The sequence below is a fragment of the Pyxicephalus adspersus genome, chromosome 6 (assembly GCF_032062135.1).
Source record: "Pyxicephalus adspersus chromosome 6, UCB_Pads_2.0, whole genome shotgun sequence".
NCBI lineage: Eukaryota > Metazoa > Chordata > Amphibia > Anura > Pyxicephalidae > Pyxicephalus > Pyxicephalus adspersus.
The window spans coordinates 90,390,062-90,412,982 of record NC_092863.1 but is presented as its reverse complement, the minus strand read 5'-3'; the positions used below and the strand labels follow the sequence as shown (position 1 = coordinate 90,412,982).

Sequence of the window (22,921 nt, the reverse complement as noted above, 5' to 3'; positions counted from 1 at the left end):
CTTTTGTTACCATTCTGTTCAACGCTGCCAACATCTTCCTATCCTCCAAGTTACCCAACATTTCTCTTAATTTATTGAACAGCAACAGATGATGTATTCATGTCGTGTGTAAAGAGTATACATAGTACCCAGCAGCCAAATCTATCTCCTGCTTGTCGAGAATGACCTGGACTTTATTTTACATGGCAAATGTATATATAAATATGCAAAACAAAATTGCTAGGAGTATCGAGTGATTGTTTTTTAGAGGCAAAAGAGACTTTACATGTTGCCTGTTTTAACAAAATACCATAACTGCTAGGTTTTTTTGTACAGCAGGATTATAGGTATTGTAAAAGAAGTTAAAATCAGACTCTTTGCACTTACAGGTCTGTGCTGAGTGACAGAATTGTGTAATCTCAGAGCTGGGTGGACAAAAATACAAATTCTTTGGAAGGTTAAACAGCTTCTGTAGATGTACTTCATCCACATATTTAAACGTTTGCCAAGAATTAGAATACAAAATACCCATATTTAACTTTCGGGTTCCTTTGAAGACTATTTGAAGGATTAACCAGGATTTTATGTGCGTTGTTTGAGCAGCAAATATTTGTTGCTAAATATTTTGGCTCCTTTCCATCCAGACGCCAAGAAATTCTGCCCCCCCCCCCCCCCCCTTACCAAATAAAGACATGTCCAAGCAAAAATATTACCCATTTTGCTGCGACATTAGGTTAATGAACAACTTTATAAGCCCGTGGGAAAAAATGTGATGTGTAGTATGTACGAGTCTGTTCACAATAACCAGACCACATTTCTTGAGTAACAGCCTGCTTCTGCCCACAGCAATAATAAACAGTGAACATTCGCACACAGTGACACTTTTTATTGCTAACTTGCATGGGCTTAGAATAACCTTCTAGCTATTCCTTTCCAGTATCAGCTACAAATATGTTTCTGCATCTGGGGGTAAATTCACTTTTATTGCATCATAATCTACCGCAATCATCTAATGTAAATCATTTTACTGATAAGTATTATATAAAAATCATGTTTTGTAATAGTATATGTACATGGGCATTGTAGCCATGTCTGCCCATTTTAATTGTAAGGACTACTTCCTGCAATATAAATGATGCATAAGTAAAGTATTACTTTCTGTCTCTTCCTTTCTCTTGTGACTTACTTTCCCCCTCTCTTGTTGTTTCTTATGTCTGTCTCCCTGTTTATATCTTTTTTCTCCTTTTTTCACCTGTTTCTCATCTTTCTCTGTCTCTTTTTTTCTCTTTTCTCTCTGTTTCTTTTCGCTTTCTTTCCCCCATCTCTTTGTTTAGTTTGTCTCTCTTTTTTTTCTTTTCACTCTCTTTCTGTTTCTTTTCCCTTTTTGTTCCACCGTCCCTGTGTTTAGTCTCTCTTCTTTTCTCTCTCTTTCCTCTCTCTCTTCCTCCTTTTATCTCTTAATTAATTTATATATCTTCCAATTTCTCTCTTTCATCTCTCACTTTCTTTCGCTTACATTTCTCTCTCTTATTCGATTCCCATTTCTGTCTCTCTCTCTCTCTCTCTCTCTTCTTTTTTTTTCTCTCTCTCCCGTTCCCACTCTTTCCTTCACTGTCTGACTCTCACCGTTTCTCTCTCTATCCCACTAACTTGCTTTTTCTTTCTCTCTCTCTCTCTTTTACTATATGGCTCAGTATTAGGTCGCACTTAAAAATAATGAAATTTCTCTGAAGCTAAATGAACATATTTCACTATTCTTTAAGGCATCATGTTCACTTTAATGCCCCCTCTGTTCCTAGCAGCTGTAAGAACGGAATAACCACAACCTATTGTTAGTGCCAAGTCACTTCCCCTTTTCCATGCCATTGGTTCATTTGATTAACAATCAACTGTTCCACTGGGTTTTTGTTTGAAAGTAAACCCTAACATTGAATTTCTCTTCTTGTTCCCAAATTGAGCTGTCTGTACACATTGTGTTCCCAGTCCTTCCATACAGAATACCTATTCCTCTCATCTTCACAACACGGGGCAAATAAAAAAAAATGAAAATGGTGGACACCTCACATTTGGTGACATTTGGTATCTCTCCAGTGTAAGGAAAACACTCTTAGGTAGTTGTATTTATTAAAAGAGTTTTACTTTACTTTATCTTTACTGTCATTATTTCTATGAATATTACATTTTTCATCTCTTTGCGTTCTAATGACAGGGATAATTAGGACAGAAGCTCAGGCTCACATACAGTGGGTAAGAGCTAAAAGAATTTGGAATACTACATATACTTTTTTGGGAAAGGGGTGTAGAGGCTACCAGGTGACTTTATTACTTTGCTTGGTCAAGGTAACAGTCTCTGATTAAGTCAGAACTCCTGATCTACATGCTTGGTCCAAGTCAGTGACATACAGAACTAAAGCCAGACAATTAGCATTTCAAGATGTCAGCAATAAGAGCCTCTATGTTGCTCTAAGCACAAGTTTTATTGAAGTCTGAGAAAATTGTAAGAAGTTGGTGCTGATTCAGCTTACTCAAGCTTACCCAGAAATGTGTTCCAGTATGCTTTTACAAGTTGAACAGTAATGTTCTCTTTGTATCATAGGTCATTAAAGTGATGTCTTTCATTGTCCTATCTTGTTCCTCTGTTGTTTGGATTTCGACATGTTGTTCCTTCTCCTATCATTGTCTTAAAATAAAATATCTGTAGGATTTGGAAGCATTCTCTTAGCAAGCTCAGCTGCCAGCTCAGAGTAGACATATTTGGTCTGGGGATGGTATGTTGAGCAGCATCCAGAATCAGCAATGGTGTAGTGGGAGCAATGATAAAACAAACACATCTCAGAATGAGATAACATGGAATTTTTCCTCCCAACTCAAACTGCACATTTTTGGACTGGCCACTGTTACAGTGCCATTGCTTAATGTTACATAAATGTCCAGTACATTACAATAACAGAGATTATGATTTGGCTGAAACCTAATGTTCCACAGATGAACTGTAAAAGTACAGGTGCTAAACAACTGGGAAGCTGGCTTTGACTTTTGACAGGTTCTAGGCTTCATCAGGGGATGTATAGAGAGCGTCAAAGCAGTTAGTGATTGGAGCAGATTGGTCAAGCAGTTCAGGTGAAAAAAGAACAGTACAGGTGGTTTAAAAGTTATGATCCAAGTGGTTAAGAACCGACAACCAACTGAGGGAGCCTCTAGCGGTTTTTATGGATCATGCTGTAGGCAAGCAACTTTTCCATCTCTGCAGCATCACACTCCATTCCTCAGAGACCTTAGATTAACAGTTGGTTGTCGGTTACCTCAACCAATCGTAAAGTTGTGTTATGAGTGGTTTTAAAAAAAAGAAAATAGCTTTGTATTTTAAGCCTCTTGGTATCCATTTTCTTTTATGAAGTCCTGCAAACTTGTTTTTATTTTTGCTTATCTGTGTGTGTGTGTGTGTATATATATATATATATATATTGCAATTATAAATAAAGCAAAAGTTGTCCTGGCATAGTGAGATAATACATATACTACGTATGAAAGTTACAAAACTGTAATTCTGACCTGCTTGCCTCAGTACTTTGCTGACCTAGAACAAGTATGTGGATAATGACTCCTGGGTTTCAACTTTCCTTCTCTGCATACTTCTTCCAGATCAGTGACTTAGATAGTGCTGCCGCATAAATGCCTGTGCCATATTGTTCATCTGAATAGTATACAAATATGCTCACATCTTGCCTTGTTCTATTTCAGGTCAATATGTTTGTGGAAGGATTCCATGATGCCATTATCCTATATGCTATAGCATTGCATGAACTACTGAAGAGTGGTTTCAGCAAGAAAGACGGAGATAAACTGGTTAATCGGATGTGGAATCGAACATATGAAGGTACATTTATGCCAGGGACTAGGTAGTATGTGCTTTTATTGGCTCTTGGTTCTACCTGTTCTTTAAACATGCAAGTAAAGAACAAAGGACTAGTCACCAGCATTGGTTCTAGTCTCCTTTGGATGACCTTTTCTTCCCATTGCTGACTATGCCTCATTCTTTACTTCTATACTGGAGGTGGCCAACTTGGTAGAGGAAAAAGTCTTTGACTCCTCATGTTAGAGCTGTCCTTCTGATCGCCATTAAGGGGAAAATTTAATATGTAGCACCAGTAGCAGAGAAAGGACAAATCTGCATAAGAAATAAAGGAAAAGAGATGCTTGAGAGCAGGTCCTCAACTACAGCCTTTATAAAAGTAAGCAGAACTGAAAACACAGTGTTGACACCACTAAATCTCAATGTAAATCTCATAAAACTAGCAATATCCATTAAACTGTGAGCATTCTCTACCGACCATATAAGGATATGTCTATAGAAAAGTGTAAAAGTCAGATTGGGTTAAGGGGGTGATGATAGCATGAATAATAGTCAAATCTGAGATACTCTTAGGTTGTCGCCCTTTGGATGTGGTATTACATGAAGTCCTGGTTTTAGCAAAAAAAATAAAAAAAGATCAATGTGATTAACTCCCTCATTAGTCATAGTAGACAATTGCTCTGCTGTCTTTTGTACATCCTTAAGCTACGTACACACTTCCAATTATTATCGTTGGAAAACGAACGACGAACGATCCTGCACGATATCTACGAACGATCGTATAGCACCGATCCTGCACATAGAGATAACGACACGATCGTTCGTAGATATTGTACACACAATAGATACGATCGTTTGAGCGATAGAGGAACTATGTGCACGACAGGAAAGTGAACGAACGTTCGTTCATTACGCATGCTCAGCCCATGGACGATCAACGAACGACCGTACACACGAACGATGTTCAACGATCGTCGTCCAATCCGATCCGCCGGTCCGGTCGTTCGTTTCCAACAACTTTCCTCGTTCGTCGGCGTCGTTGGTTACTTTTTTACGAACGATTGTTTGCCCAATCGATCGTTCGTCGTTCATTTTAGGCCTAGTAGACAAAGATTCTGTACTGTGTACAGTAACACATTACTGATGAGGCGGGTAAATCAAGGAATACATTTTACAATAGGATAGATGATAGATACCAAATACTACAAAGGAAGAAATAGACTCATTTATACAGTACACAGAACATTACACCAGGACATTGGCTTGCTTTTAATCACATTGACAATAGAATTGTTTCCTTCTTGTAGATGTGAAAGGCAGAGTTTGATAGAAACCAAGCTGACAATGTTCTTTGACCTCTGCCATTTTTCTCTGAATCTCTTGTACTTTGCAAGGTATTTGCTGCTTATCTAAGAATACTAAAAACCCTTTCCAAATCTAATCTTTAATGTGGAAACAATGGGATGCTCTTTGCTAAATCCATGTATTGTTCAACTCCTTGTCTTTGAAAGCCTACCAAAATTTCAGGGTGACTGATAAACACATTTATTTCCTTTTTGATAATTGTTGTACAATCAGTTTTCATTACCATTTAAAATTCTGTTGAAAACAGAAGATGTTATTTGAAAGAAATCTATGGCTTTTTACAGATATGTAGGTTAATGCTATCACTTTAAAAAGGACCATAACGCAAAAAATAAAGATTGGCTATCCAATAAAAATTGGACCATAAACAGTACCTAGAAAAATCAGCCTCTTGTCTTGAATTCCTCATGAAACATAGCAGTGCATTTCCTGGCATGTGAATGTGTTTAGGCACTTTTGTGTATACATACACATAGCAGCATGAGTACCAGGCTCTGTGCTGGCTTCACAAGATTTGGTAGTGTTAGTACTGTGCTGCTTACTATTCTTCTTCCTGTACAATGAAGGAGGCAAATCCCTGCATTTGCCAAGATGGTTGCAGGATATAATATAGAACAGAACTATTATTGGGAAAATATCTAAATAGAGTCCACAAGTAGAAAAGAAGACATCCTTTGGTCTCTACTTGCTTTGCATCCAATGTGCTCAGTGTCTCTAATTTTTGCTTACTATCATCAGAGGCAGATAAAGGCAGAACGCCCTAGGCTTTGCTGCCCTCTCTTTAAGTGACTTTGGTCAAATAATTGCAGTAGGTACAGAGAAGATGCCTCCTTTCTTGGTGAGGAAACGCAAGTTGTACAACTTTAACCAGTTGCTCTTTTCCTCTGCTTTTCTTAGAACATGAAGGTTGTACTGTAACTTGGCCCCCTGGGAATCCACTAGGTTCTAGGCCCTTGAATAGGTTGTCTTTTGGATTATCTTCCTTAATGCAGCTAAAGAAACAAATTTAGGGTAAAATTTAGGCAAACTAAAACAATTTAACAATGAATGGAAATAATTACTATAACAGATGTAATCCACGTAAGCACCCCCAGGTCCTTCTGAGGTATCTGGCATCATGCTGAAGTAGTGATTATCATGAACTAACTTTTCCTTCCTATGTGTAGATGCTAGCCCATAGGTGCTATCAAATGGAATGAGGCATTATTGCCATTGCTCTGAATGTGTATTTTTCTAATATATTCAGACTACTAGCCTTTACTCCCTTTTCTAGTAACACCTTATATGTCAAGGTATAACAAGAAGTCACCAGGACCCAAAAACTATCCAACAGTTACAAGGACCAAATAAAAGACAAAAAGGTTTTAACCGTTCCCTAATATAAACCTAAAATTACTATGCTTCAGCTGGAGTTTACGTTAAAAAAATTATTTTTACAGACAGAAATCAATGATCTAAAGAATATTATTATATATAAAAAGAAAAGAAAAAAAATATCACTGTGGAGAAATGATGACTAATAGATTTGCATGCAAAAGAAGGTGTTAGTATTTAAGTAAAATACTCAAATGATCAAAATTGGTGTATTGCATCAGTGTATTGCATAGATAAATTTGCATCAGTTTGATATCATACTCAGTGGCTATGCTCACCTCTTTAATACTATCTATTCAAATATATCCATGATATATGGGTCCAGCTTTGGGTTCTGAAAATGAAGGCTTCAGTTTTAAGGAATGCAGACAGTGGGATGAAATTTCAATTCAGCTTGTGAAGCCAATGAAAATCTTGGAGTCTGATGAGATTTCCTGTTGTATTGCTCGCTAGAAATCTGCAGACTCACTTTTTTGTGTTTTACTTGGACTCTTGCTATTTGAAGTAATTTGTTTTCTAATTCCTTGCATGCCATTCCACAGGTATTGCTGGGCAGGTGTCCATTGACTCCAACGGAGACCGCTACGGGGATTTCTCAGTGATTGGTATGACTGACCTGGAAGCAGGTACACAAGAGGTAAGATAAAATATATGCTCTCTGAATGCTGGGACATGGCCATTTTCTTCTCTCCACATGTCTGTGCAACCGCTAACTATTTGAGAATTGACCAAGAAATGTTAGAAAATACACTAATGCATTTAAGGGGCCACTAAACTAAAGATATGAGGGAGGTAAATATTAGGTGTGCAAAAATGTTACCTTTCTGGCCGCATTTAAAAGGTTGATCAGTTAGAAAACTTGCTTCCCTGCATGACCAACATATAACATTAAACCAATTTTTGATTTGCTCTAAAAAGAAATTTTTTTGATTGGAGTAGTTCCTTACAGATGTCTGTGGAGGTTTTCTGTCTCTGTATAGCTCATGCTAATACGGAACAGGCTGGGATGAGAGGTAGATCACTTCTGTGACTTGGTCAGCTGTATGTGTGTAAGCCAAACTTCATCTATTCAGCTCTAAAAAGAGCAGTCTTTTATTTCAGTCTGCTAAACATGTGAAATGTAGCCTAGAGCTCTGCCTACTGGTTGGAAAAAGTATTTATGACACATCTATGCAGGAAACTTTACTAGAAAAAAAATAGTTCTAAGCATAATAAATAGTTTAAATATACATAAAGGTACCAAACATTCCCATTATTTTAGTGTTTGGACTTGTGAGGGCTGTAAATGAGTGCACATCTTCCCTCTGTAAGTAATTGGAAAGCTTTTATTTTGGCCGAGGAGAGAACATTTCACGTTTCAGGAGTCACCTAGCCTTCCCTACCCTCCTCATTCTACTGCCTATTCAGAGGTCCGTTTTGAAGCTAATTTGGATGCCATCTGCATGCTCGCCAAACAATAAAAAAGTTATTATGGACAGAGATTAAAGGCACTCCTGTTTTGTTGTTTCAGAAAAATACAATGATGTAAGCTGTTTATATTGAATGCTGGTTGTGGCATCTGTAGCACATTCTTGTGTAACCTGGTTATGTTCTACTTAGATGTAAACCAGATAGCTGTATGCTTGTGCCCATAAATATTTATATGATTCCTGAGAGCAACATCGTTCTGTTCTAACAAGATATGACAAAACACATACTGTTAGGGTCATTTAAGAACACCCAAAGCAAAGGCAATGCATATAGCATAGCTTAGTTATTTTAGTTTGAGGAACTTGCCCGCATTGAACAAACAATCATTCTTTGGACTTTTGTCCTACTAAATCCCAACCAACTTAATATCTACAATAGCACATTTGATTCAAAGCAAAGTCTACTAACAATTCAGAACCAGCATATTTTTATGTTGCAACACTCCTAATCTATATCTTCCAGGTGCTGTTGGCATATTTTAATAGTGGCATATTCTGATGTTTTTTTTTTAATTATCCCTTAGAAGAAGGTTTCAATTGAAAGATTGCAGGAAGGTGTAGCAAGCATTCTATTCAGACATCCCCATCATTGGCCTATCCTGAGGAACAATAGTATTTGGGAAAATCAAAAGCAGTAAATTTTAGCAGGACTTTACCGAGGTTAGATGCTGTGGTCAGGGAAGAACGTCAGAGGCGTAAGCGCATTGTCCAATGTGACCACAACTATCCTAGATTTATCCAACCAACATTAAGAAGTTTTGTAAACTGTAATTTCTAGTCTGGTCCTAAAAAATACAACTTGCTTGTTGGTGTTCTGCTTTTAAAAATTTCTCAGTCACTGGCCCAGTATGAGTATGCAGCCCATGAGTTCATATAATTGTGCTACAGTTATCCATATGCGTGTTTCATGAGTGAGCTTGAAACTATTAAAGCCTAAAGATCAGCTTTATATCCAGGCCATTAGAGATTTTGTTCGGTTAGTTCAGCCATGACAGCTTTTATTATCTCTATAGTAGAATCAAAGATAAAAAGAATTGGAACCAGACAGGTCCTTTATTACAGAAGGGAAAGCTGATGTCACTTCCACAATGAAATAAACATACCTGCTTGATTCTTTTTTACCCTCACCTCTCCTCGCTCCATCTTGGGTGCCACCATCTTCCTCTGTTCCTCTCTTGGGTGTCAGATCTTCAGCTACCTAAATTTGGATGGCTTGGATGACAGGATATCTTCTGCACATGTGGTCCATGCAGCACTGGGGGATGCCGGGCTATCCCGGCATCCTGCACCGAGCTGCACATGCCACTATTTTATCAGTTCAATAAGTGCAAAAAACTATCCATTCATCCTACCAGGTAATCTCATGTAGTGTTGTTAGTGGTGCACATCTCACTCCTGTAAACTACAGCTATTCTTTATATATAGCCTAATGCACTTTCTGTTCTAAGGTGACAACACTGTTCCTTCATAAAAAAAAAGTACATTGAGCATTTTCATACTAGAATGAGAAGCTTGTTACACAGTAGGTGAAAATCAAAAATGTGTAAAATAAAACACAAATGCTGCCACTATATCTAATGACTGGTAAATGCAATATATTTTCTTTTTTATTTAAACCACCTATACCTCTGAATATATTTAGATGATTTTACTATGTAGTTTACACTGAAGGTAACTCCTTCTTATGCATTTATTCATGAGCACTGATGAAATTGTCCCAGAATATGACAGGGTCTTCTCATCTAAGAATCCTCCACAGGGATTGTAGTTGTGTGAAAGTGAAATATGAAAAATAAGAAAATCTCTATTAATTAGGTAAAGTGTTAAGAGCCAGGTCATTCTGGATTTCTGGATCAAGAAGGCTGTGACTATAAAATGGTTTTTAAAATGTATAGCAATCCCAGACATAGACCAAAATCCCCAATCAGAGCATTAAATATGTTTTATTGTCCTGAAATTTCTGCAAGTTTTGATAAACTCTCAGCATTTTTTTTGCTGGCTGTCTGTAAAGTGTTTTTGCATAATTGACATTCTTCAGGCAAAAATATGTGAAGGACAAAAATGCAAACAATCGGTGTGTTCTGTGCGCTTCTACGGAATGGAATCAGGTTCTGAAATATTATCATTAAATTATGATTACTTAAGGATCAGTCACACTTTGGTTGCACAGTGCAAGTCTGTGTTAATCATGTACATGTTCCTACCACAGTCTAAACACGCTCCAACCACAATTTAGTAAAAGAAGCCACAAACAGAATTTAGAATAATAAAATCTAGTCTCGTATTTGGCTATTACATTTGCTGTGTTTTTCACATATAGGAAAAATGTGAGAAGTATTTACTTTTAATTTTTTTAAACTTTTGGTTAGCTTCTATCTAGAATGAATGGGGCCAAGTCAGAGAAGCAAATTTTAATACGACTGATCGTCTAGTGTCTGGAGACCCACCAGGCAGAAGTTGTCTGTTAAAGTGAAATTCCAATTTACACTGTGTTCTTCTGACAAAAATCATAAGAGCCCAGGCTTCTATGCTTTAATGTATGTTTTAAGCAGATGAAGATGTATAGAAAAATGAAATAAATATACAAACGAAGTGTTAACTGGTTATTTTCTGAAGTCTTGAAAACGTAACTTAGTATCATTTTAGTTTCATCCAGTGACATCCCATAATCTCCTTTGTCTAAATCACCATCTCTATAATTTGCATGAGCTACGATTTTGTTGAAAAAGAGACAAAGTCCTTCCATTTATTACACCTATAAATTTACCTTTTATGAATCCCTTACCACTCTGATTACAACCCCACCTGGCTACACATATACCTTTCTCCTTGTCCTAGCAGCCTTTACAGTGCTGCTCCTCCTTATGGTGTGCAGCCTTTCCACCAACATTTTCCCATCTGGTCAACTTGTACTAGAGGTTGTTTTTTAATGCCTATTCTGTGTCTTTGGTTGGAATATAAAAATGCATCATGGTAAATTTTTACATTTTTTTTTCATATAGGTGATTGCAGACTACTATGGACTTCAAGGAAACTTTGAACTCCGACCAAACGTAAAGCTTTTATGGGGATCTGGTAGAATAAGACTTGAAGAAAATATAGTATTCGAACAGATGCCTCCATGTAAAACATGTAAGTTGTTTATGCAATAAACTCTGCATAGGAGTATCGATGGTGTAGACATTTATAAATATAAATGTATATTAATTGTGTAAATGTATACCATTATTAATAAATAATAATGGTATAAATGTATGTCTCACTGTACCACATATGTGCCATATACATTCAGAAATATGGTTTATTCTAAAGTCTGCTCTTTTTTGGCAGTAGCTTAGAAGAAATATATAGTGTATTGGAGTGTTTCTATAAAAAAAGCTGGCAAAAGATATACTTTAAGCAACACAGCTGCACCCTATAGCCTAATTTACCTAATGTACTGATGTGGAGTTAAATTTGAGCAAGGACATGTTACCTTCTGATTCTTTTTCAAATTACCAATCTGAATTAGTAATTTATGGACTGACTGTTTGTAATGTGCAGGCAGTGCTAGGCTTTCTATTTGAAAAGCCTAGAATCATCTGATATGGATATACCCTGGCCAAACAAATAGGTATATGCATATTTATATTAAATGAAAAATACTGAAAGTTAGTTCATATTGCTAAACAAAGTAAAATAATAAAATGAAACAGACACCTATATTTTATCTTGTTAAACTTTTTGGCAAATTTGAACTAAAAACAGCAAAACAAATCACTGTTGTCTGAAGTCATGCCTTGGCCACTCTTCACCTCTGCCACATATCTGATCATGACTTGTCTTTTCATCCTATTCTTGTAATTGTCAATTAAAGAAACCCCCTATAAGATGTGAATCCTATGGACTCCCTTGTGTTGTTAAAAGAAAATATTCCATGCCATTTTTGTCCTTAATCTGCCCCACGTGTTTTTTTTTTTCTGGAATGAGAAAAAGAAGCCCAGTGTAAGCTAAAGGTTTCTCAAGTCAGGCCAATCACATATCCCTAAGCCTGTCACATGAAAAGAATGGAAATGAGTCACATTTGATATTCCATATAGAATATGGAATATTAAAAAAATGTTATTTATGTGCTGCTGGGAAGGGCCAAAGCAAAGATTTGGTTTAATGTATATCTAGTTATTATTTCTTTAAGTCTTTTTGAGTGACTGACTTTTATTAGGTATGCAAATCAAGCCAAATAAAAAAAGGCAGAAGTCAGGGCATTTTCTTAAGGAGCAAGGTTATGTAGTATATGTTAAGAACTGGTATTTCATTATTAAAACAATGCAAAATGCACAAATGCATCAACACTAAGTTGGTAAAACACCCTTGTGTGACTTAATCCTTAAAATCAGGGGGGAACAAAATGTATCCAGCAATGGGACCTTGTGGGACCCAGATGGATATCCTGGACGAATGTAAGGACAGACATATTTAGCCACTCTGCAGTCTTTTCATTCTTTATGACCGCCAAGAACCAGTACAAATCCATAGAGGCCTGCTAACAATCATTCTACCTGCCAAAAACAGATTAGACATTTTCTTTCTCCTCCTCGGTGCTATTTTTAGCACTGCTGGCCATTCCCTGCATAATAGGATGCAGGAAATTTCACACCCATTTGTGCACTGCTGCATCCTCAATTACCTTTAATTAAAAAAATTAACAGCTTTTTGGAGAATGGAAAAATAATTTGCACCTGTTATTGCCCTGACTTCCTTAATTAACTATTCCTGTGACCTGGCCCAATTTTTCTCTAAAGAATACAGTTACAATGTCATTTGACCACTGGATGCCCATTTTAAATGAAAATTTTGCTTTTTAACACTTTTTCTAGAGTCCCAAACTTTCTAAAATCACCTTTTTTCTGGTCATTAGTTTCTTCATACTTTTTCTATGTGTCACAAGTTCTGCTATATCAGTAGTAACAGAAATATTCAAATATGGAAATAAAAGAAATAACCCCTCATGATTCTAAAATGAGAGACATTTATAGTTATAGAGTTATAGAGAAAGTTGTGCTCCTGTGTCATTTTCCTGTTTCATGGGCTTCTAATGGAGACCACAAATGGCCATTTAAACTCAAATTATGCAGGCCTGATCTACTGTTGTCTCCTTTAGAAAAGCCATGCAGAGAAATGGCATGCAGTCATCAATGCAAGTAATGCATGTAGAAGAGAAGTGGCTGCAGAAGCTCAGCACTACTGAGATGCAACTAACAAAAGAGGAAAATAGTACTAGAGTAAAGAAAACATGGCAACAGATTAGGGGTTTTCATGTACTTATCATGTTTTTTATTGTGTACTTATCCCCAACTCTTAGAACCCCAGACACAGCACTGTACCAATATATTTTGGCACTAGATAAATCCAGTTTTTGTTTTATTATTATTATTATTATTATTAATAATAATATTAACTATCTAGAGTAAATTCAATGTTATTGTTTCAGAACATTGCTTATTGACCCCATGTATGTTCTATATTTTTTTTCTTTTACCTTGTAAATCAAGATATTCTCACCCAAATTGTCCTCCCAAGTCCCTTACCAGTACTGTTTCCGGATGTGAGAGGCCACTAATCCAGCACTGCAAATGTTCCTGCATAAACCTACAGTTTCCCCCCCTTGTATGTCACTGATACTTCAACCCCTGCTAAATTCTGAAAGGAACCCACTGCCTAAAAGGCAATAATAAGTGTCCATATAACAAAGGCAGAACCTAAGAAGCAAGTTAGCAAGGGCAGCTTATATATTTGTATGCCTTTCAATAGATACTCTTTGCACCAATATTTATTTTGTATTTGATTGCATATTTTTTTCAAATAACACTTATTTTCCCTATTTGTGTTTTTAAGCAGGTGGCTTAGGAGAATCGGCAGTGACCGGTATTGTGGTCGGCGCCTTTCTAGGCACAGGACTGTTAATGGCATTCTACTTTTTCAGGTTTGTTCTAAAATTCCAACATGCAGATTAGTACTATTAACCAAAATATGAAGTTCAGATTTTTAAAGCTGAACTGAAAAATACTATAATTTTCACTATTTGCTGTTTTCCAGTTGTTATAAACCTGAAATCAAGGCACTAACAGTAAACTTAAGTCTTTGACCTACATTGATGCAGGGAGATAGTTTCTCAGTGTGTTAACTGTAAGCATTTGTAGTGCAGCAGAGCCTGATTGCCAATAGGTGCTGTACCTCTGGCTCTAGGTGCCTGATTTATTAAAGCTCTCCAAGGCTGGATACACTTTCATTAGTGAAGCTGGGTGATCCAGCAACCCTGGAATGGATCTGGTCTAAATTTAAAACATTTGCTAGCATATGACTTTGAAAAAATCCATTCCAGGTTTGCTGAATCACCCAGCTTCACTGATAAAAGTGTATCCTCTGCAGCCTTGGAGAGCTTTAATAAATCAGGCTCATAGTTTGAATGCTCCTAGAGTTACAAAAGCCTACTATTGAAAGAAATAAACTATGTATACAAGTTTTGTATAGATTAGCATTTTAAAATCATTTTTAATATTATTCAATGAAATTATAACTGTATTATTATATTACTGTGCAACAGTTTAGACCAGTGTTTCTCAACCAGGGATCTTTGGAGCCCAAGGGATCCTCCAGAGGTTGCTGGAGGTTCCTTGAGCAATGCGCAATTTGTGCCTCTCAGGTCAGTTTAAGTGACACCAATTAACTTTTTTGGCTGTCTGTAAGGGTAGCAGCTTTTCCACTGGTCAGCAATGTAGGAGACATTCTTCCCATTGACCACCACACTAATGTACTGTGAGCTGTGGATATAGTGATTATAGTAGGGGTTCCCCGAAGATCTTTATACGTGGTAAAAAGGTAGAGAAACATTAGTTTAAATTTCTGTAAAAAGTGAGACGACCATTAAAAAAAAAAAAGCAATGAATAGTTTTTATTTATCAAGTAACAACCTATAAAGTGTATAGACTGGCACACTAGAAGAATTAACCACAGTTCTTCATAGACTTCGGCTGCCTTAGTTGCTTTTGTCTTTTCTAGTATTCACAAATAGATTTATTGATGTGGGGACATGCTGTCTCTTCTAGTACTCCTTGTCCTAGGCTTGTCGCTCCCTGTGGCATTAAATGTATGTTTAGAGTCATTGACCAGCTGCAGAATGTATTGGGATCAGATCACAGGCCTCATCGATGCTATTGAGTGATGAATAAGTAGTATATAAAACTAATACCTGAAGGTATTCAATTATTGAAAAAAAAAACAAATTCAATATTTCAACAATACAAAGCTTTATAAGTCACAGACAACTAAGCAAACTTTTTTTTTCAAAGTACTGTATGTAATAACACAGCATCCACTTATTAAATAGCTGCTGTAGTCTTCCCTTGAAGAAGCATTATTTGCGAAACATGTTATGAATCAAGATTATACAACATTTGGATTTCCTTGGACTCACTATATCCTTTCACAAAATAGTTTGAAACATTAAACTGATCTCATTCAATGTTGTGTTATTACATATGGTATTGTGAGAAATGTTTTCTTATTCACTGGTGACTAATAAAGCTTTGTATTGTTTTCTACCTTTCTTTTGAAACTGACTTTTTTTTGAAAATGCCAAATAATCTCCTACTTATTTGACAATTTCAATGATTTTTAAGAAATCCAAACCTGTAATGGATTTCCTAAAAATCATTTGCAATTAGTTGGCTAATGTTTCCAATCCTGGACCAGATATATTCCAGGTTTGATTGTTCTATTTGTGCCACATCATTACAGGTCACAGTAGTGACATAGCAGGCCAGTACAAGGAACCACAACACCCAATGGAGACATGCTGTCTGACACAAACAAGAGAAGGAGAGAGCAGCTATACCTGAAGCCAATCAAGACAGCTTCTCCCTAGAAAGATTAGTATTTATCATGGTATTTTCCAGGGTGCCAGTAATTTTATGTTTGTACTGTAGTGAAAGGGTCACTTCAAGAATAACATATTAGGGATTAGTGCAGCAGTGTCTTCTCTAGTCTTTTTCATACCTATGTAATTGATTTCATATGTATATATGTATTTCTAACAGGAAGAAATACAGAATAACTATTGAAAGGCGAAATCCCCATGATGACTGCAACATTGGCAAACACAGACAACTTCGAGAAGACTCCATAAGATCTAACTTCTCTGCTGCCTAACTAAAAATATAAATTGAGATTTTATGAAGATGCAACCAAAGACATCTCTGCGTCAGATGGATCGCTCACAGAAGAGTAGCAGAATCATATTCTTTTTTTTTATTTTTATTTTCAGAATCTCAGGAATGATTTAGTAATCATATGATGCCACATGGCCTTTCATCTCATGAAAAGGGACAGTTTCATGCAAATTGGTAAAATTTGCACTGGATAAGATTATTTTTATTAGCGTAGGACCCTTTATGTTTTTAGTCTTAGATCGAGGTGATTTTTTCTTGTGGAAATCACAGATTCTAAAATCTGTGGTTTAGCATAGTTCTAACATCTATTAAAGCAGCATTGTCAAAAATGTCACAGTTCATTTTAAAAAGACAGAAATATTTTTTTTTATTATTTTTTTTAAAACCTATGAAATTGCATTGAATTGCAGCAGAAAATTTGGGTCACTAAAACAATTTAGTGCAGGGTGATTTGCTTAGGGAATTAAAGGTACACGTAAGAGCCTGACTTGACTGCTGAGTTCAACGCAAATACAATGAAGCACTGAAGCCCAAATTTCTATTCCATTTCATTGAATTATTTTGGTTTGCTCAGATTTAGAGCTGTAAATAAAAGGTCACCTTTGAGTGAGCACAGGCCATGATTGTAATCCTGTGGATGTTATAATGCTTTGCCGTATTATATATATTCAGGATAACAGAGCTGAACTGGTTGTTCAGTTTAATGTTGTATAGGTTTTATTTAATATTGATAAAACAAGCTGTGTTAGCCTTTGAACATATCTTCCTTAGCTTCAGACATAATCATATAAAACCACAAATAATCCAAAGTGTATCAAGGTTCCGTGTTCTTGGAATTTGAAACTCTAACGCAAAGAAATTGAAATGGTAATACCTAAAAATTTAGTAGCCATAAAACTATTAGTGTTGTCTTAGTGCCTATAAATAATGGTTAAAACAAAATCTGTCGCTTGTTAAACTTGAGAGAGGATATAGTGCTTCAGTTGAGTATATAGTGTGGTCAATAGTAATATGCCGGATCCCAGCTTGGCATTTACTCTGGAAACGTTTTAAACAGGTAATAAAGTAATTCATATATTTGTGCTATACCACTAAAAATGCCTGTAACATAATTATAGTCTTAAAAAAGGACTGCTGTTTTGCTTGATGATAAGAATACAAACTGGTCTTACTGGGATTTACAATGCCACACTATCCTGTAACATTTACTATAACAACTGAACTAAAACTATCCTAATGTGTATTATAATGCAGAAATCCTTGACATCTCATTGGTACAATTTATTTTTTGTTTTTATTTTTGTAAATTAATTGAAATAACCCACTGAAACAAACTTTGATTGAAAAAGCCTTTTTTTTAGTTTTTGATACGAAAGGCTTAGTTTATGTAATTGGGAAAAAAAAGTCATTTCAATTGATTTCACAAAACATGCATGACTAAGTTTGTTCATCGGCAGGATATGGAAAATTCAACCTATTTTTGGGACCTTATGAAACATTTATAAAATGATTGCAAATCCAAATCATCCAAATTTGGATAATATTATATTTAGATATACTTGTAAATATCATTTATCGTATATATTCTTGTACAGTAAAATAACTTTTTTTTTTTTTTTTTTTTAAGAGAGAAAACATTCCATTCTAACATTTATTTGTTTTGTCATTCTGATTTTATTTTGTTATTTTATTTTGTTTGTGTTTGTCATGTAGGATAAAAAATAGAACTGACATCACACAAAGTAGAATTTTTTGATCAGTGTTCACTGTAAATAAAAATGATTTAGTTAAAATTTTTCTAACACTAGTTAGAATAAAATGCCCTGCCTTTTTATAGAATGTTTACTGTTTTCTTCTCTTCTATCTGTAAAGGAATCTACAAAACCTTTCCTTCCTTTTTTTAAATAATTTTCAATATTCATGATAAAATACAACAGTTTAGTTGTATTAAGTAAAATGCAACTGAAAAAAAAAAACCTAAAAGATCACTTTATTTCAGATTTGAGGCTTGTCATGTCAAGAGACAACAAGTTTGTTTCAGTGTTGCTAACAGTTTCATCTCCAAGCTAGATGTTCAAAGCTTTTTTATCTGACTAGTTTGTCTTTTTAAAGATATAAATGAAAGAAAAGAGCTGTGTAATAATTAGCGGCAACGGTTTGATTCAATGATCACTAAACAAACAATTTAATAAATCATTCATTTGTAGACATAATATTCAAATTTATTTTGTAATATGTTCACCAGTTATTGCAGCCATTGTTGCTGAAAATGAAAAAAAACAATTGATCACTTTTCAATTTGTTACTTTGCAATGTGATTACACGCTATTCTTACCTTTATAATACAAGTTTAAAATACAAGTTACAAGTTCATCTGATTGGGTTGTTTTTATAATTTTTTTTGGCCTAAAATACTGGCAAACATCTCGAGTGATGAAACACAAAAAATTATGACCTTATGCATCTATCATCCCGAGCACAGCTAAAATATGTTTCATTATTTGGTAATGTGAGTTACGTACACACGTCAGATGGTTCTTGTCAGATATCGAACGAGAATCTGGTGTGTGTACAGCGCTCGTTGTCCGTCGTTCCAAAGACCATCCTAAGGGATCAACAGATAACGAACGATCGTAATAAAAGTGGAGGGGAGAGAGCAAAGTGGGGTCCTTCACCCCCTACCCTCTCCATAGATCAGAATGGTGCTGTATGTACAGCGCTTGTTCATGCATCGTGCAGTCTTCTGTCTTTGGAAAGGATCGTGAAGGATTCGTTCCTATGACAAATATTGCATATGTGTACCCAGCCTTAGATTTGCAAATAAACTGATCCTGAAACAATACATTTGTCACACTGCTATACTGGACAAAGCAGTGTAAAGCGCGGTATAGCCCAACATTTTTGCAAGGAGCATCTGTGCTTATGAAACAAATTTTTCCAGCACTGTCCTTGTGGCTATGAGAATGGTTTATGTGGGCAACATAGGGTTTGCTGACAGCTTTTCGAGTTGAATATGAAACCTTTTTTATAAAAGCAGCTAAGGGCCTAAAGCAAGAGAGTATGGGTTTAAAATCCTTGCTATGCGCCCTTTGATAATGACTTTTAAAGTTTGGTGTTTTGTGTAAAAAGTAGCTGACTATGCTGCAAGATAATTTTATCTTTGAACCACTATTATTTTTTTGCTTTTGAAAAACCATGTTATCTATAAAGTATATCTTTCTTTTAATTCACAAATTTCCCTTCTTTTGATCTTAATTTAACAATACCTTACAGCAGGATAGATTTTCACATTTTTGCAACGTTTCAAAAAAAAAAAAATAAGCTGATATTTGTTTTAGGTTTGTTTTAGATTAACTGCCATTTTGTTTTTGTTTTTAATGTTCATATAAATGTTTAATGTATTTTGTCAAATTTTTAATATTTACATATTTTTACTAGTAAATAATTATATTAAACTAAACTTTGCTGCAATACAAGTCTTTAATTTCAAAAGTGAATACAAATACTGTTATGTAAGGCACAGTGGATGTCTCCACTGATGTATCATGATGAGTTCATATTTTGCTTAGTATACATAAAATGGTTTTATTTTTCGTGAATGCATTTTAACAGCTTTAATATATAATATGGTTGTTATCCTATTAGGAAGATCAGAGCTTGCATATGTAATATATATGTGCTATTCAACAATTCTAAGCTAATCACAAGTCACTGCTAACTCACTTTATTGCTAAGAGTTAGACTACCCATAGCCACTTGGACATTTGATGGCCACTGAGACATTTTCCTGTTCTCTGTAATGTCAGGACCTGCTCCACATATGTGTCTAATGCCTTTCTTTAATGACAAGAAGAAATGATCCATCAAGTCCGTTAGGGTCTTCCAACAAGCGGGGACACGGGAAAAGAAAACAGGAACATTTACTGGTCAGGTGCACTTATTACCACCATCTAGGGCCAAGATTGTCCAATCCTCGCCTTAGCATCTTGGATTTTGAATCAAACACTGTATACATCCGGCCTAATAGTAGGACATTTTTTGACAGGCAAGCAAATTTGTATTAGATCCAAAGAGTCATAAAAATTAAAAATTAATGGCCACATTCACTGAGCTGTGATCTGTTTGGTAATATATATCAGACTGAGATTCCTTTTCCAAAGGAATTCACCAAAATGTTTCATTTGAACCTGTTTTAACCCTAAATACAATTTGTTTTATGGTGTAATAGCTAACAGTCAGTTTAATGGTTCAAGGTCACAGCTGTTTCTTCTTTGGTCTAATGTATACAAAATCTGATCCACCAAAATAAGTTATGATCCGGCCTATGTACTCATCATGGAAAAAGTGGGGCTGGATTACCTAGGTTCCCCCATGAAAGGCTATCTTCTCCAGCCTTGGAGAGCTTTAATAAATCAGGTCAAGTGTATTCTGTAGATCCTCCTAAAATATTAAATTAAACATTTTCTAATTGTGCACTTTTAAAAAATAAATGTTGTTCGAAGACATCACAATATGTCCATTATTACCCTTATTAGTCAGAAAAGTGTTTAAAGTTGGTACACATGTATAAATTATTTACATGTTCTAAACAAGCAGTAACAACACCTAAGGTAACCCTAATTAGGTAAGCTTAATTCAGCTCTGTAATATAGTTAGTGTAGCGAAATTCATCTTCACAATTTTCACCAGAGGCACTAAAATCTGATCTCTTTCCCTACAGTTGTTAAGGCTAATATTTTAGGAATACACGAAACATTTGAAGTGCTGAAGGTTATTTGTTTTCCAGTGAAAGCAATTAGATAATCTCCACAGATGCTTCAGCTGAATAATATAATGATATCATGCTGTATTAAGATTAAAGCATCATGATGTATCCATAAATAATGTGTTGAAAGTGTTGCATTAACTCATTCCAAAGCTTTCCAACACATTCTTCATTTTGATTGTTTTGCTGCTTAAAATGTATGAAGACTATAGGTTAATATTAACAGGATATGGGCTGTTCATTAGCAAACTGAAATAATACTTTGCATTGAAATTTTGGCCTTGGGGCTTATAGACATAAATAGGCATGGTCGGTGTGGTTACTGCTTACTGACCCCATTTTAACCTATTTTATTTTATGATAATGATAGAGCTTGGTGGTTTCTTCACATTTTGTAAGTGGTGAGATGTTAGAAAATCACTTATTTAACCACCGCTCTGATCAAGCCTTTAGCTTAGCGAATATGATAAAGTTCGGCTGACTATATCCATTCATGTTTGCTTGTTTTTATTCATTTATTCACGTGATTTGGTATTCTATGTGTAGTGAATGTGTAGCACATTTACCAAATTGAGTAAAAATTCCTTTGCAAGGTGATAATTCGCCTTACTTGGTGAACAGTCTAAACTCCTTTCAAAGTCAACCCATAAGTTTAAGTGATGCTTGGTTTCAAATCCCCTTTACTGCTTGTTAAGAATACATAAATAATGTACCAACCATAGTCTCCACAAATGCACACTTTAAAATTGCTTTTTTTTATAAAATGTTGGGTGTAGAGATTAAATAATAAATACTAAAAGACCTCCCCTGTCCCACACAACCTCTTCAACTTTTATACATATAGAAACATAAATCCTAGCATTATGGGTGTCTGGAAACATTGCACTGGCTGCAAAAATAAAGTCCTTGCTATACTAGTAATTGTCTGCATTGATGGTGGGAACATTTACTCAGATTTAATGCATGGGAAGGCTTGCCTAGCTCGCAATCAAAGTTGTCAGATCTCTTTCCACCCCCCTACGCTTCCTCACCACAGTGCTATATGGGTAGCAACTCAAGTCTGGTGGCTACCAGTCCACCTCTCCCCCTATTAATAGCTCACCATTTAATGTTTCCCCTACATTTGTTCTAATACAGAGCAAAAGGGAAGCATGAAAAAGAAAAAAAAACTGACTTCTATCTCATGTAACGGATTTGTATTTGGTCATCTTGCCCACCTCTTTTTAATATCACAAATTTAACAAAATTGTCATTAAATGTTGGCAGGAAACCTTCTGTTGAATTGCACATTTTGTATTTCCAGTGCAGCTTTGATGTTTGAACATAGGTTATTCACACACTTCAATATGCTATTGTACTGATGTAAGTAGAACTGTCTGCATATAATGTAATTTATTTATTGTCATTTTTGTAGAGCACACATATTCACAATGTGGATATGTTTTCTTTATGTAATATAATTCTGTAAAAGTGATGAGTTGGTCAGTTGTGCTTTGTGTGATATCTGTTCACTAGTGTGTACATCTCTGTATGCATTTTTTCATATCCCAATGCAAAGATATGTTCTTATTAGAGAAATAAATAAAGATAGATATTTGTTTGTGTAAACTGTTGTGATTTGTCATATCGTGTGGTTTATCATATTGAGTGAACTGACCTAAAACCCAAAAGGGTAAAAAAAATACTGATCCATCCTCATGCCACAAAGCCTCCATACCTTCTATCTGGTATCATTACTTTTTTATGAGAACCAATAGGTTATAGTTCATCAAGTCAATAATATCCTTCTTCCTCTGAACAGCCATATTTCTATGGTACTCATAATGGTTGAATAATATCTAATCAACTGTGCTTCTAATTATTTCTCACATTTAAGTGGAACATTGCATGTGTCCTGTGTGTGCTTGTA

At 35.4% G+C, this 22,921-nt stretch overlaps 1 protein-coding gene across 2 annotated transcripts in view; it reads left to right on the top strand.

Annotated features, from left to right (window-relative positions):
* The window catches only part of NPR3 (natriuretic peptide receptor 3), a 67,778-nt gene extending 45,158 nt beyond the window's left edge, over positions 1–22,620 (top strand). The window contains exons 4-8 of one of the 2 annotated variants that reach the window (XM_072416566.1): positions 3,721–3,856; positions 7,114–7,208; positions 11,043–11,172; positions 13,918–14,002; positions 16,116–22,620. In XM_072416566.1, coding sequence (XP_072272667.1) covers positions 3,721–3,856; positions 7,114–7,208; positions 11,043–11,172; positions 13,918–14,002; positions 16,116–16,227 — 558 coding nt within the window. In that variant the 3' untranslated portion in view covers positions 16,228–22,620. Of the gene's footprint in view, positions 1–3,720; positions 3,857–7,113; positions 7,209–11,042; positions 11,173–13,914; positions 14,003–16,115 lie in introns of both variants that reach the window. The other variant, XM_072416565.1, reaches the window with a different exon arrangement.
* The last annotated feature ends 301 nt before the right edge of the window (positions 22,621–22,921 follow it).